We start from the raw sequence: 16197 nt of genomic DNA on the forward strand, positions 1-16197 counted from the left end.
GTCAAACGGAACGCTCAGACAGCACGAGTCTTACGTGGTATTCTTGCCCCTCGTCAACAGGAGGGGACAGCCCCTCCACACCTCACGATAGATGATGCATAGCTACATTCCTATTTCAGACTTTGCCTGCGATCCACTGCAGAATTTTTCCCAGAACAGGGCTTGCAGGAAGCGCCGCAGCATCAGGCGGGTCATACAAGCCCAAGAACGAGTGGGTTTTCTTATCGTCGAGAGGGACAATCAGCCGATGTGGATCTCCAGACGATCCATGGTCCATCAATGGAGTCTCCATTGAAGCTGATCTTTGTGAGCTACTGTGAGCCAACCAAATGGGCATCCAGGCGCACATCGATCAACCTTTTTTTTGCCCTTTTTTTTTCCCAGAGTAACCGTGGATCCATTTCGCCATGCGGTATGCCTTTCTCATCCAGAGGCCGGGCCTCGGCGGAACGGTCTGGAATGTGTCATAGACAGCGCCGCCTAGGTTGTTGAATCCGTTGTCACTTGTTTTAGGGGAAGAGAGAAATGGTCAATGCTGGCCCCAGATAATTCCAACTTCTAGGTACCCTGATGCTTTTTTGATTCGCTCTCCTGACTTGCGCCGGGTCTTGGGTCGAACGTGAAAACCGCCTTCTCCATGCTCACGTTGATGAAAATCGAGGCCTTCTGACTCTCAGTCAACTTCGCCTTCTTCTCTCCTTCCTACCCCTCGACACTTCCTCATATTGTGCACTGATCTGCACACCAGCTTGCTTCTTGCATCCTGTTGTGAATATTTCCCTCCCTCACAAAATCGCGGCGTGGGTGAGGATTTCGCCGTGGTGCCTCTTCGGGCTATTCGGCCCTCTACGATCGCTGAAATGTCCACTCCGATTCAAACTCCGCTTCCCAGCCCGAATGAAGAATACGATGAATTTCCTCTCTATGCAGAACATGACACCATCCCCTCCTCACTTCATCCGCCGGTCATTGAACACCGAGTGATTTCCCACCCCTTTCCGCAAGAGACCAGCCATGCCGATCCGGTCGCCGAATTTGCAGGAGAACCCGAAACCGGGCCGACGCCCGCGCCCGTCACTCAACCGCTTGCCACCTCCGAAGCCGAACTGCCACGGATTCGATCGCCACGAGTGCGCTTCCACTCTATCACTCGTTCGCTGAGTGACCGGTACCATCACATTCATGATGGCAATCACCGAGGCCCCTCCGATCGGTCGGATCCCGCTCAGCGGCCCTTACTACCCTCGCCCGCGGACCTGAGTGATACCACCTTGTCGGGAATCGTCACCCACCAGCTCCAGCTTACTCCCGCCCTACAGGTCTTGCACGCAGCCGTGCGCCATCGAAGGACTATTTCTCCACAGATCCAGAGAAGCAAGCACACCATGAGTATGAAGATCACGAGCATGGTCATTCTGCTCGGGAGCGTTTTCGGGCTGCAGGTCAGCTGATTCGCCAAAAGACCACTCGATTGACGGAACGCCTCGGTCGTCCATCTGACGAGGGCGAGGCTCTCAATGCATCAATCTTGCCCGAGGACATGGGGATCCCTCTGGAAGAGGTCCAGGCTCGGCGTGCCCGTCGTGCCGCCGATCGATTGCGCATGCTGGAGGGCGGCGAAGAGCCCCATGAGCCCCCTCCCAGCGCAGAAGCCCATCGCTTGGTGCGCAGCATCACCCAGGCGCAGGACAACCAGGCTCTCCGTAAGCGCCGGCCGCGCGGAGCCTACCAGCGATCCGGCCAATCAACCCCCGAGGGGGTGCTGAAGGGATTTGCTGCGCGTCGTCGCTCCAGCGGGGGATTCGGGGGAGGCGGGATTCTCGCGCAGTTGTTGAAGTTGCAGGCGGTGCAATCGGCCTCGTCACGACCCGAGAGTGTCATCACCGACGACTCAGATAGCGATGCGCAGCTCTCTTCGGGGGCGACCACCCCTCGGAAAGTCAACTCGCAGTCTCCCTCCATGTCCCTGTCCATGCCGAATTCAGGGTCGGCAACCCCGCGCAAGGAAAAGCTCAAGTGGTACAAGAAATCCCCTCATCTGTCGACTGCCTCCTTGGTTGACGCGTCGATGAACTTGAGCCGGGCAAGCCTTCCCGCCGGGACAGCCGAGTCACTGTACCAGAACAAGAAGCAGAGAAAGAACAAACGTCGAACGCGCCTGGAGGACGAGATTCGTGTCACCGTCCACATCGCGGAGATCCTGGCTCGACAGCGGTACATCATGCAGCTGTGCCGTGCGCTAATGCGCTATGGTGCACCCACACACCGTCTGGAAGAGTACATGTCAATGACTGCACGTGTTCTGGAAGTCTCTGGTCAGTTCTTGTATCTTCCGGGATGTATGATCATGTCCTTTGATGACCCAACCACCCGCACAGCCGAGGTGAAACTGGTGCGTATGACTCAAGGAATTGACTTGGGTCGATTGGCCGACACGCACAACGTCTACAAGAACGTGGTCCATGACTTGATTGGTGTGGAGGAGGCCACTCAAGAATTAGACGAGATCATGTCGCGCAAGCCGCGCTTCAATAAGTGGATTCTTGTGCTTATGTATGGCTTTGCAAGTGCCACCGTGGGCCCATTTGCCTTTGGTGCGCGTCCGATTGACATGCCCATGATCTTCTGCCTGGGCTGTCTCGTGGGTCTGATGCAACACGTTCTCGCCCCCCCCTCTGCTCTCTATTCCAACGTCTTTGAAGTCACCGCCGCGGTCTTGACCTCGTTCCTCGCGCGAGCCCTCGGAAGTATCACCATTACACGCAACGGTGCCCCGGAGCAACTCTTCTGTTTCTCTGCACTGGCTCAATCCTCAATCGCACTGATCCTGCCTGGCTTTATGGTTCTCTGCAGCAGTTTAGAACTACAGTCCCATCAAATGATCGCCGGGTCAATTCGGATGGTCTATGCGATCATCTACTCCCTATTCCTCGGCTATGGCATCACCGTCGGTACAACCATCTATGGCCTGATGGATCGCAACGCCACCTCTGCAACCACGTGTGCCAATCTCGACATCTACGGCTCTTCGTTCGCCCGACAATTCCCCTTTGTGGCCATCTACGCTATCTTCCTCGCTATTGTCAATCACGGCAAATGGAAGCAGATGCCAGTCATGGTCGTCATTGCTCTGTCGGGCTATGTCACCAATTACTTCAGCACAACGAAGTTTGGACGCAGTCGGAGGTGGGAAATACGGTCGGTGCATTCACCATTGGCGTCTTGGGCAATCTGTACAGTCGGATCTGGCACGGGCATGCCGCCACTGCCATTCTCCCCGGTATCTTTGTGCTGGTCCCTTCTGGCTTGGCCTCGAGTGGCTCCCTCATTGCGGGCATCCAGTATGCCGATTCGGTGCGATACAATCTTCACACCCATGGCAATAGCACCTCCACCAGCAGCCTAACAGACACTTCGGTCGCAAGTCTTGGCTTTGGCATGATTCAGGTCGCCATTGGTATCACCGTGGGCCTGTTCATTGCCGCCCTGGTGGTGTATCCATTCGGCAAGAAGCGAACGGGGCTATTCAGCTTCTAGGCCTTTGGTTGTTGTTGTTCACTTTCTTCGGGTCCATGCTTGATGCATTTCCACCCCCCCCCCCCCCCCCCCCCCCCCTCCCCCTTCCCCTTCCCGTTATTTAATTCTCCAATCTCTTTCATTCTTCTCGGCGCTTCATCGGTTGGTTCATCTTAGCGCAGGTCATCTATCTCTCATTTCCACTTCACATGCATCGGATCTTTGCGTTTCAGTTAGCGTATATGGTTTTCTTGTTGTGTTTTTGTTTTCGTTGAGCGATTTTTTTTCATTTATCATCATGCACATCAATACAGGATAAAGGATGATCATTACTTGCACCGAACTTAGGGATGTTTTTACGGCCTATTTTGCATATCTCTTCTGTTAATTCAAATTTTGGTGAATATACTCTTCCTTATACCGGCGCGTGAGCCTGACTTGATCTTCTCCATTTCCATCCTTTGAAAGACATAGGCTCTTATTCCTGAAGACGGCCTAAGATTGAGGTGGCATATGCCATTTCCCTATAGATCTACTAGGCGAGCTCGAGCCTCGCCTCCAAAGTTACCCCAAGATTCTGCCCAATCAGACATGCAAGAACGAACTCCCCAGCCACGTGGGAAATCCCAATCTCTCCAATGCTCCGTCGATTGGGGTCATTTGTGCCCTTCACTTGGCCAATCCTGGGGCCTCGGCCCCGTCTTCAGTCGCTTATCATCGGAGCCATCCTCTTTGTTTGGGGGAGGTTTTGGAAATGTGACCGTGACGGAGACTCTACCCTGACAGGTGTGTTTTGTTTGCGATCTCGGTCCTTCGATAAAACACTGAGCAGTCTGATCATTGAACATAGTCGAGACATTCGAGTGAATTATTTTTGCTTTTCCCCGCTTTTGTTAAAACGTTCCGTGCGCGAAGCTCCTGGGGCTGGACATTCGACAATAGCTGCCCACTCGGCAAAGACACTATCTCAGTGACAGCTGGGCAGGATTGACGGGTCGCTAGAAAAGCGCGAGGCCTATTCACACTCACTACGTCGCAAGAAGTTGAGCATCATGTTGACCCATCTTGCGACGGATTATGTGGTCACCGACCGCGCGGGCGTAGCAGAAAACCGACATGCCGTTCACGCCGCCGTCATCGACGCCAACGGTCGTGCTTTGTATGCAATCGGCGACCCGTCGAGGCTCACCCTCGCCCGGTCAGCAGCCAAGCCAGCCCAGGCCCTGGCCATCCTCGAAACCGGCGCATTCGAGAAATTCAACCTCGACGACGCCGATCTAGCACTAATGTGCGCATCGCACAGCAGTGAAGACCGCCACGTCGCTCGGACGCGGGATATTCTGGCGAAAATCCAATGCCGTGAGGAGGACCTGCAATGTGGTGGTCATCCGTCCATTTCGGATGCTGTGAATCGAGCTTGGATCAAGGCCGATTTTATCCCTTCTGCAGTCTACAGTAACTGTTCGGGCAAACATGCCGGAATGCTAGCGGCAACCAAAGCCCTCGACGCTGAACTAGCTAGCTATCACTTACCGACCAGTCCATTGCAGGAACGGATCAGAGACACGGTGGACGAAGTCTGCTGTCTTCCTAGGGCGAGCTCTAGATGGGGCATTGATGGGTGTAATTTGCCAGCGCCTGCTTTTCCATTACACTGCCTGGCTCGGATGTTCGCCATCTTTGCTGAAGCCGCTGATCAAGTCGATATCTGCAACGACTCTGAATTATCCTCACGAACTCGGTCTCTCGGTCGAATCTTTCACGCCATGTCTTCGTTTCCGGAGCTTGTGGCAGGTGAGGATCGGTATTGTACTGTTCTCATGAGGGCATTCCCGGGAATTTTGATTGGGAAACTCGGAGCAGATGGCTGTTACGGGATTGGGGTGAAGTCATCCCAGTGGATGGGACCGGACGACCAGTCCAGTCCGTCTCCTGCTCTTGGGATAGCCGTGAAGATCGAAGATGGCAATATTTCCATGTTGTATTCTGCGGTTACGGAAATCCTGATTTACCTGCGGGTTGGGCAACCGGGGATGCGAGAGCAATTGGCAGGGTTTTATCGGCCCCAGATCAAGAATACTGTCGGAGTTGTGACTGGGGAAACGACCCATGCTTTCAAGATTCGGAGGGTAGATGAGGATGGAGATAGTCGGGATTTGGCTTAGTTTTCCTTTTGTCTGCTCACGCTACCCATCACTGAGCTGCATCGCATTATCCCTCACAGTAAACCTCCAATCAAGTGATTTGTTGATCATGGTCCACTCCCTCCCACCCCCCTTCTCCCTCTCTCTCTCTCTCTGTCTGTCTGTCTGTCTTTCTATGGCCAGCGCTCCTTGCTTATGCTCATGTTTGTGAGTAATTCTTGCTAGGTCCTGTCACGTCGCAGCAGTCATCAGTCATATCAATAGACTCCGTCTGCATCGTCACTGCTAGAGAAGGGATGTCTTCTTCTCTGGTAGCATCAGGAGTGTCTCCTGCTTAGGTCGTATATTATTCTCCCCATCACCTAGCTTGGTGTCATTGATCACCACGCAGATAGCAATAAACATATTGTAGTGGGGGATCCGGTTGCATGTACTTAAAGATGGATGTTCAGTAGCGGAGATGCTTAGCAGTAGGAGTTGCCTGATGGTCTTACCGCCTAGAGGGGTTATCTAAGACCTAGGCTGCGGGATCCTTAGGGATCATCATCATCATCGTGTTTGATCAACATTTTGGAAAGAGGATTCAGGACGGTCTTTACAGTCAGATTCCTTACACTTGCAATGTCACACTCTTTTTGATTCCTGCCCTTGGTTCCTGATATCGGACTATGCGATCATCTTGGAGGATTCCGGGACTTGCTTGCTTATGGTTTTGGTTTGGTTCCTCTATGACTCGACCTGTCTGGTGAGATCAGACTGCCTTGAGCATTCCCCCCTTCAATATACAAATTAAGTTTATAGCGGTATCTCTACCTTTTGTATTTATTCCGAGCAGCTACATTCGAAGCAAACTCGAGGTGAAAGACAGTTGATCCGATACCCTGTGCTTCCGCGGAGCGGCCACAGAACTGATGAGATTTTTGAAAGTTCAACATATATATCCATTCAAAGTGGTGCGCGGCAACCGTCTGGTAACTGAATCGCCCTAAATCGATAGGTAACTTGACAGGATACTATTACCGTAGAGTTGCTGATTCTTGGTCAGTCTCGCGAGAAAGTTAGACGTGTTTGGACTACTCATAACATGAAATTCTGAGAGCTAGCTACGTGTCCAGGGTAGGTAGCGCGTATCCTTTTTCTGACTTTGTTTCTAGCCATATATCTATTCTCCTCGGCAAGAGCTTGGTGATAGTTCCCTAGCAGATTAAAGACCCTACCGTTATAATGACCTAGGAGTTCTTAACACACTGAAAGAGCCCTCTGGTCAAGTCTGTGGACCCAATTTTGAATTCTTCCGATGCTGGGCCCGGCAGCTTGATTCTTGCAGCGGGAATATGCTCAAGGAAGAAAATTATCTTCTAAAGAGAGGGGCTTCTGAGAGAACTAATCATTGATACAGTAACTGCAGAGACTTCGGACGCTTTTGTCTTTACCCAGTTACTGATTTGAAGCTTCATTGAGTCTGCCCAGCCAGCGCGGTGTGGCAGGGCGACCTCATCCGCACGTGCCTGGAAAGAGTGTGTTTCTGGGTAATCAAATCACATGATAACGCGAGAGCTCTGCGGGACCACCAAAAGACGCCCATTCCACGATCCATCCTGGATCAGTCTCGACTCTCATGGACTTCTCTAGCCCCACACTTCGAACCCTTACCTGCCGATGATCTTCATGGGTGTATCGGACCTACTAAAATTGCTCTTCTTCAATCGGGACCGTATCGGGGAAGCCACGCCCCCACGCCGGCCGACCGAGTAAGTTGACTTGACCCTGTCGACGTCTTGATCATGGACTCCCTCTCTGAGTCGAGCGGCAGTCTGAGCCTTTCTGTCCCGGACGCGGAATTTGACACCTATGCCGCTGCCCGAGAGAAGATGTTTGCTCGGCTAGATGTGTATCAATCACTGAATGCCGAAGACGATACTGTTCGTTTCCTGAGTTCTGTCTTCCGATTCCTTCCCATCCAAGGCCAAGTCCACTTGGCCGACGATGCAGATAACTGCGATAACGATGACCGCTTGCGACAACTAGCAAAACACCTGGACACAGCTTTGCTTAGGCTGATGATGGTCACAGGTGAAAATACGCCCGCGATTACACCCTCCCCCCGTCTCGGGGTGGAGGACTCTATTAAGAACCTACTGTCCCAGGACTTCGACTCGGCGACCCGGCGGCAGGGCGAGTTACGTCAAATTTGCCTGCAACGCGATAACCACCAGTGCGTAGTGACCAAATTTTGGGACTTTGACTATGCTAGTCGGCCGCCTGACGAGATTACCACTGACCTTGAGGCCGCTCACATCATTCCATTTGGCCTGGGAAATTTTCATGAGGATGAACGATTACGGCATGCGCAAATCTGGCACTGTCTGTACCGTTATTTCCCGACTATCCGTGACATCTTTCACCACAGCAATGAAGACGTTAATCGCGTCGATAATGTGATGATGCTAGCTGCATCCCTGCATCGAGATTTTGGTCGCTTCTCATTCATTCTGGAGGAGACTGATGTGTTTGAGTTATACCACGTGAAGGTCTTTTCTCAATTTCGAAACTCCTTCCTCCGACCTCACATGCCCGAGTTCACGGTAGTAGCAAGTCATGACCCCCGGTATCCCGCCCCTAACACGAATCTCCTTGCCGTGCACGCAGCCATTGGCAACATTCTTCACGCGACAGGTTATGGCGAACTGATCGCGAAAACCATAAAGCACCTCGGGGGCAGTGGCGGATACGCTCTCGCAAAGGACGGAAGCACCAATGTGGAAGAACTACTATCTGTGACCAGTCTTCCTATAATGGCAATGAACCCCATCAACCTTTCGTAGGCTCCCAGGAAGAGGGATTTTCGCGGTGTTGGCTCTTGGCTCCCCGGTGCGGAAAATCGACCACCCCTCAACCGACCCCCCAGCGTCACCGATGAGAGACTGAGTGATCAAAATGAATGAATAACGTGTATGATATCCTCAAGGAATCTAACTTCTAATATGACTTTCTGGTAGCCTGTTCTTCCCATTACTCCTTACTGGCTATCAAAAGATCTGTGAGGGCCACAAGCTCTGGTTCCTTGAACATCGTTCTACCAAGCAATCAATCTCGGCCTTCCGCACAAATCGCCATGAGTAGATACACGAATTTGACAGAAACTTCGGTCAAAAGCTCCACCAGTCAAAACACAAAGCCTGGCTCATCCCCGCGATGCCTATACGTAACCCTACTATCAATTTGCTCAATCTCATTTCTTTTCCTGCAGTTAATATTCTCCGGCTAATTTAAGCCACAATAGCACAATTTTGTGAATTTTCCGGGAGAAACATCTTGCGCCGATATCCTTCATCAAGTTTGAACTCTTGACAGCATTGTTGAGCTATCCACATGCTCTAGGCATTGAAAGTTTGATTCTCCGTTGAGCAATGAATTATCGCGACGACAGTTGACAGTGTATTCGTTGCGCCTTCGTTGCGGCAAGACAAAGTGCTTCAGTTGCTCCTTCAAAGTAGAACCTGGACCGACAAAGAGATTTCAAGGTATCAAGGCGTAGCTTGTGTCGAAAATCGAATCCACCAGCGAAGACCAGCGGAAGAGAATGACCTAGTAATGCAATCCTCAAATGAGCATTCTTCGACCGGTGAAGTAGCACTGACGACATAAATTTTTCTGTCGGGTGTACCGACTGGGCAGAGTAAGATGGATCGTCGCTACTGCTAGCGCTATTGATACGGAATGAACAGGCTCAAATTCGCCAAACATCCTCCCTTCATGCTGGAGAATCAGAGTACAGCGCTCAAGGGAGACAAGTCCAGCCAGGCATCGTGATGAATCAGAATATACTGAGTGCCTAGCACCATATTACCCACCTTTCCATTGACTACTTGAGTTCTAAAGCATCGATATGGGGTTCCTTTTGTTTTCTTCTCAGGCCACGGCCACAGCACGTAGGCTTTGAGGTTTTCCTAATCTCGCTACATACTTTCTGTCTGACTCGTCCGGCGACTGTTTTCTCTTTGGCGAAACCCCATGTCCGAGTCTAATGCAACTCAATTATTAAAGAGCAATCTTTCGCAAAATCCGCAAAGCGAGGATTGTAGTCATCAACAACTATCTAAAAGATCCATGAACAGCTATCTAAAAGAGACGTGCCATATCCTGCCGGGTTAAGAAACTGATTATACTCTGAGAAACGTGTAGGTCTAATCCGTGGCTAAGGATACTGTATTTCGAATCTTATAGCGAAAGCCCCACTGTATTCTTTTGACACTGGTGGTGGGAGCAGTAACTCGCAGAAATTATTGTTTCGTGAGTCGGGCGCTCACCTTCAATAAGTCTCGTGTGCTTTACTCGAATCTCCGTTCCCTAACGAGACTCGGTACAGCTTTGGAATACGCTCCACTCGAACAAGATTCCAGAATAATCCGGACGGGCCTTCATTCGCTCCGGCCACGTGGGAGGGTTCGCGGATGCTTACCAAATGATTGGCTGCTGGGTCCTGACCTTACCGGAGGTGGATTAGTGCGCAGCCAAGTATTGGTCTCCACTCTCTATAGCGGCACAGTCCACAAAAAAACTCGAAGCGCAGAAAAAGTATTCACACAAAAAGGTTAGAAAGCAATACGAGGGCATTGATACTGCAATTAACAAAAATGATGACCAGACTGGGGCTCGATCCCAGGACCTTATCGGTGTTAACGATACGTGATAACCAACTACACCATCCGGCCATGTTCAGATGTATGGTGGCACCTGTTTAAGTATTTACAGAAGGTTTTGATGCCGAATATCCTGGTCATACTAGATCAGTTTGGTGCTAGAAGGCGCATGCAATCGAATATGTGCGAGACCAAACATTTAATAAAACCAATTCAAGACGAACTACACTACCAGATAGCAGGTTGACTTGGACCTTTTGGCCTGATGGCGAAACAGTGTGAGCAACGGTATGGTGGATACCAAGGGTGGAGGTGTCGATTATATATCCGCTCATTTAAGCTATGTTTGTCAGGGAGGACCTCACGAGGCTTATTGTCATTGACGAGTTCCTCGTGTCGGCGCCAGATGACCTGGGCGAATTCCATGGGGCTCAAGAAACGGAGTCTAATGGAGTGAATTATCATGTAAGAACTTAATTGCTGCAGTCGAGTGAGCAGCAATTGAACTTTTAGTCATATTGCCTGTTAGAGTAGGTGATCGTGGCCAAATCAAATACAGAGTGAATCGCTCTGGCAAAAGATCAAATTGACGAATTGTGATCAAACTTTGTCGTGTATCTCCAATTCCACACCGGCATAGTAACACAAAATTGTGAGCTGTTCCTCTGTGTCATCACACCGTTCACCAAAATCCAAGTCACTAACCAACCAGGGAACCATGAAGACTTGAAGCGCAAGATTTGCAATTCTCTATCCAGAATATAAAAAGGCTTAATACGGCTTGATCCGTCTAATCCCACCCTGGCAAATGTAGTGCACACATCCTTTCCAGATTTCCACCCCTCAAGTCGTACGCGAGGCCGACAAATTCCACATTCTTCGGGATCATTCATTGTAGTCACTTTGTTATGTCTTGTGTGATTCCTACTAGAAATTTCAACAGCATTAGAAGCCTTGTTGTTGACGAAGTCTGCAACCTGAACCAGCCATTAAGGTCTTCCATCAAAGATCATAATGATTGCCAAACCTCAATTGGCCATTCTACTCATGCCGAGAGGATAATCTCATGTGTTGTTCGAGCCCCATCGACAGAAAAAGTGACATGAGGTTATTTGAACGCCAACGCTGCGTGGTAATGTACATTCAGACTAGAACGTGCATCGCGATAGTCCTCATCAGATTCATCATTCATCACAAGCAAATCCGTCGCCTGGAGATGGATACCCACGGTAAAAGATATGTCGTCTCACCCTCTTTTTCTTGCCTCATCTCTTCATAGGCCACTTACTCTAGTCGTGGTGTTCAATTTCTCGTACTTGTTATTACTGTCTGCTTTTAGTGAAATTCATCTTCACGTCAGACCAATTCAGGACGATGCTGTGGCTGAACCTTGCGGGAGTTTTGTCCATGGGGTGACCCATCACATCTCTTTCGCATGGTTCCATGACAACAATTATTTAGTCCGCTCAATGATAGCGTCGCCCAATTCTTTCGTTACGTATCCCAGGTAGGAGCTGCGAGCCAACGAAGTTTGCCAACACGGAGCTTTACAATAGTCAGAACGTTGTTTTTCCTTCCCGAAATGGGCATGTAGGCCGCCCGCTACCAAGCAGCGACCACACGAGGCACAGGCTCCAGAATCCTGAGTAAGTTTGTTTTGCCCAGAAATTATGCTTATTTTCTTAATGATCTGCATGGCAGCAAATCATGACCTTACCCACTCACGCCAAGGTCATAAGCACTAGGCCGGTCGGTCCTCGGCCTGTATCACTCTGTGCAATGTTCCACGCGGGTACTTAACAATTTTAACCCAATGAAGCGTTTCACCGGACCTTAACACACGGCCAAGGTGACATGAACGTTCGTTAACGCTTGAGGGGATGAGACCGTAAAGTGACGTTATTCAATTTCTTGGGCCTAGATGTATAGAGTATATTTCGCTTCTTACGAGTGCTCGATGGTATCGTAGAAGCTAGTCATTGCTATATGCGGCTCAGAAGACTACCTGGGCTATTCCCCCTCGTCTCCTGTCGGCCATCTAATCTTTTGCCGAAGTGACAGAGAGAGCTTAGCTCGGGTAATCATTATCTCTGGTGATGCCACATGCCTGATTTTCTTTACTTCTTGTGGGAAGAATACATGGACGAGACCATATGCGTCTGTGTAATCTGAGTAGCGCAGCCCTCGTTCATTAGAATGGTCTTGATGCACACTCGGTTGACCTGTCGGTCCGTCTCGTCAGCTCTAGAGCCTTGTGATATTGTCACTGTTTACAAACTGAGCTGGTCTGTCTATTTGTGAAGCCTTAGGTAAGGCTTCATCTTAAAAATTCGAGAGCCACTGCTGAATATAAGCTTCTTCATGAGCTATGTAAAGATAAACACAAGCCATTCCAGCGCCCTTTCGATCTAAGGACCGGGAATGAGGCTATTCGTTTGAAAGCCCCAAATCCATAATACCGAATCTCGTGTACGTGTTTCTCAAGCGATTTCCTAGGTAAATCATCAGATACTGTTCCCAGAACACGGGCCCATGGATGAGAGTGGCTGAGACATCCGATGACACCTACTCACCGCAGCGACCACTGCACGGTCATTTTGACATTAGCCTTGCTGCGCCTTCATATTCAGGTGTGAGATGAGACATGTCGAAGCCAAGATAAGCGAATCGTCTTGGAGATGCGTTTAAACGCCGGAACTTTTGGTCTCGGCGCCGGCGAAAAAAAGCTGTTTGCCATCGACAGCAAAAACGCGGATTTGTATTCTCTGAGCCTTTTGGCCAGATCGGCTGCGATTTCTTTTTTTTGAAAGCTTGTGAGTTCGACGGCTCGTGAGACTTCACAGCACCAGCATTCTGGGGTACAGTGACCAAGGCCCTGTCCCTTGAGAGATGTTCGTTTGAAGCAGCATCCACAGGCCCGACTGCAACATCCGCCACGCTCTGAACAGTCATGGACCAATTCTTGGCGCATAAACCATTCCTTATCGCGTCTCAATTCATCCCATTTCATTTTCAGATAGGGAGTCAACATTGAGACCTGAGAGTAGAACTTATACTGTTCAGTCGCGAACCTGGTTTGCGTTTTCGTAAGCTGTTGATCCAAACACTCAATCTCGGTACTTTTCTGATGTGCGATGCCTCTGGTCTTTTCCGCGACTCTGATGCGTTGAGAGATCGCTTCCTCCCTTTGCATTAGCTCACGGAGTTTGAACTCAGTCAGGAGTAATTCAATAACTGTTTCTCGATCCCTGTATCGTAAATCGTCTGTCGATTCCCAAACCGACTTTTGGTGCCATTTAAATCCTCCCATTTTCAAGATACGTTGGAACAGGAGATAAGCGTTGGAACAGGAAGTGGTCGGTAAATGGAAAGAATTCCTGAAATCCAGAGAGTGAGGTTTGAACTGTGGTTCTTTCGAAGACTGAGAGGCGGGGAAGCTCATGGTTAAGTGAGCGACTAGGGAGTTCAGTTATCCTACCTGATGACGGAGACATTACCGCCTCAACCCAGAATCTCAAGCCCGCATCTAGAAGCGTTTATCGCTTTTCAGTATAATAATTTGATTCGCAAGGGATGCGGCCAGTGGTTACTTAAAATCAGGACTGCCCGAAAATCTTGTTCAGGCCACAAATAATGGACTAGCCTAAGCTTCCTGCTACACTTGTATATTACTCACTTTCCACCAGTAGCTGATCGACGTGCTTCGAACTCGACGATTAAGTACTCTAAGGCTAAGCTTTCAATTATGATCATACTTTATACACCGCGAGAAGTACTCTGTTTTACAGAGCTCAGAGCTTATTACTCAAATATATAGCAATCAATACAAAAATCATTTAATATATATCGATAACATAACTAGTTTGTTTCGAGTATGACTTAATTTACTCCCGGTGTTTAGGTTAAGATTACTTGAATAATTTCACTCTTACTCTCACTTCACTCTTACCCTCACTTCGCTCTTACTTTACTCTCACTTTACTTCACTCTCACTTCACTCTTGTTTAACCTAGTTATAGGGAAGCTTATAGAAGGTATAGAGGAAGGTAAAACGGGTTTTATATTAAGGAAGGAAAGAGAGAGATAGAGGCTATCTAGAGGAGGTTTAATAAATCTATATAGTAGGAGGTAGCGGAGTACCTAGGAACTATCTAATACTATAAATAACTATAGATAACTCTTACTTCTAATACTTACTTTTATAAACCCTCTCTTTAAACCCTCTCTTTAAATCCTCTCTCCATCCAGATCCTCTCTCCATCCAAATCCTCTCTCCATTCAAATCCTCTCTCCATCCAAATCCTCTCTTTAAATCCCTCCTTTCTCTTCTCTTTCTCCTCTTCGTCTATCTCACACATCGACTGTTTCCACCAGATTACTCAATAACTTTGCTTTGGTGAGAAGAAACTTTGAAATGAATTCAACAACGATTCAAACCCCTCCGCCGGTCATACCGGCTATGTCCCAACCACCTGCCGTCCTGAACGGCAGCCAGATGATCACACTGGTGATCATCTGCCTCGTCATAATACTCATTTTTGTGGGTGTTATGACTTGTTTATGTTTTGGGCGCTTGGCGAGGTATGTGTGCATTTCCATACTCATAACGAAGAGGATATTAGAAACCTTGAGATAAATTTGTCAAACTAATCTTATTTTCAACAGAGTCAAGCGCCACGCCGATGCGGAGAGCGGGGCCCAGCTAGAGGCTCAGGAATTCGTTGTCTATCTGTCGAGGTGGAAAAAGCTTTTCGATTTCGGTCCGGCTACGTCCCAACCCCCTACCGGCTTGAACGGCAACCAGTCAACCACACTGGTGATCATCTGCTTGGTCGTGATACTCATCTTTGTGGGTATCATGACTTGTCTATGTCTCAGGCTGTTTCTATTAGCTTGCTAAACAACTTTGCTTTTGTGATTAGAAACTTTGAAATAAACACAACATCAAGCCTCACCCCTCCGCCGGCCGTACCGGCTACTTTCTAAACCCCTGCCGGCCTGAACGGCAACCAGTTAATCACACTAGTGATCATCTGCTTGGTTGTGATACTCATCTTTGTGGGTATCATGACTTTTCTGTGTTTTCGGCGTTGGGCGAGGTATGTGTGCATTTCCATACTCATAACGAAGAAGACATTAGAAACCTTGAGATAAATATGTCAAAATAATCTTGTTTTCAACAGAGTTAAGCGTCGCGCCGATATGGTGAGCAGGGCCCTCTTCCTGCAGCGTGCCACAACGGAGAACGACCGCATTCAACATCAGTAGTATCAACATATGCACCGTTTTCAAGCAGTAACCTTACTGCACCTAAAATCCCCTGCTCTGCAGCCACACACAAAGAACCTGGCCATCTTCGTCTTCGTGATCCGAATGCGCACCATGATCGAGAAGAAAGTTACTCATGGCTTCATGGCCTTTCTTGATAGCTAACGTCAACATCGACTGCTGGGCACTCTTTGACGGATTTCGAGCGGAATCGATTTCAAGTAGCGCTGCGGCCGCCTCTACATTGCCCGAATTAATGGCCGTAAAGAGAGGCTCGTGGCCACGCTCGTCTGCGAGCTGTGAATCCGCACCATGGTCAAGGAGAAGCCTGACCATTGCTCCACTCCCTTTCTCTGCAGCCAACACCAGGGTAGTCCGCCAACCACCACATCGCCCAGTCTAACTTTGGTCGGAACGTTGCCGCCAATACCAACCAGGAGGGAGAACTTGATTAAGGGGAACGTGAAAACAATTTGTTCAGCAACCGCCGCTGCTTGGCTGGGATCAATCTGCCGCTTCAGTAGGTAAGTCATGACAATATTGTGCTGGCCCATAGACCCAAGAGTATAGGTGTCAGGGTCGTTTGGCGGCTTTGATAATAGATTGGCATGCACCTGGTCCAGCAT

The 16197-nt window shown here is 49.3% G+C and overlaps 4 protein-coding genes and 1 non-coding gene across 5 annotated transcripts; 3 read left to right on the plus strand and 2 right to left on the minus strand.

Moving 5' to 3' along the window:
- Nucleotides 1–860: 860 nt before the first annotated feature.
- On the plus strand, nt 861–3537 carry POX_f08393 (Pheromone-regulated membrane protein 10; the record flags this gene model as incomplete). The annotated part of the gene is made up of 3 exons (XM_050117168.1): nt 861–1389; nt 1443–3186; nt 3240–3537. The coding sequence occupies 3 exons, from the start codon at nt 861–863 to the stop codon at nt 3535–3537; spliced, it is 2571 nt and encodes an 856-aa protein (XP_049967307.1).
- A 1031-nt stretch (nt 3538–4568) lies between these two features.
- On the plus strand, nt 4569–5681 carry POX_f08394 (uncharacterized protein; the record flags this gene model as incomplete). The annotated part of the gene is made up of 1 exon (XM_050117169.1): nt 4569–5681. The coding sequence occupies one exon, from the start codon at nt 4569–4571 to the stop codon at nt 5679–5681; it is 1113 nt and encodes a 370-aa protein (XP_049967308.1).
- Nucleotides 5682–7444: 1763 nt separating this feature from the next.
- POX_f08395 (uncharacterized protein) lies at nt 7445–8485 on the plus strand (the record flags this gene model as incomplete). Its single annotated transcript, XM_050117170.1, has 1 exon — nt 7445–8485. One exon carries the CDS (start codon nt 7445–7447, stop codon nt 8483–8485), a length of 1041 nt encoding a protein of 346 aa, XP_049967309.1.
- Nucleotides 8486–10301: 1816 nt separating this feature from the next.
- POX_tR150 lies at nt 10302–10375 on the minus strand. Its single transcript has one exon. It is a non-coding gene; the product is annotated as a tRNA-Val (tRNA).
- A 5238-nt stretch (nt 10376–15613) lies between these two features.
- Nucleotides 15614–16125, minus strand: POX_f08396 (uncharacterized protein; the record flags this gene model as incomplete). Its single annotated transcript, XM_050117171.1, has 2 exons — nt 15614–15868; nt 15955–16125. The coding sequence occupies 2 exons, from the start codon at nt 16123–16125 to the stop codon at nt 15614–15616; spliced, it is 426 nt and encodes a 141-aa protein (XP_049967310.1).
- Nucleotides 16126–16197: the final 72 nt, after the last annotated feature.

Source organism: Penicillium oxalicum, chromosome VI (assembly GCF_001723175.1).
Source record: "Penicillium oxalicum strain HP7-1 chromosome VI, whole genome shotgun sequence".
Taxonomy (NCBI): domain Eukaryota; kingdom Fungi; phylum Ascomycota; class Eurotiomycetes; order Eurotiales; family Aspergillaceae; genus Penicillium; species Penicillium oxalicum.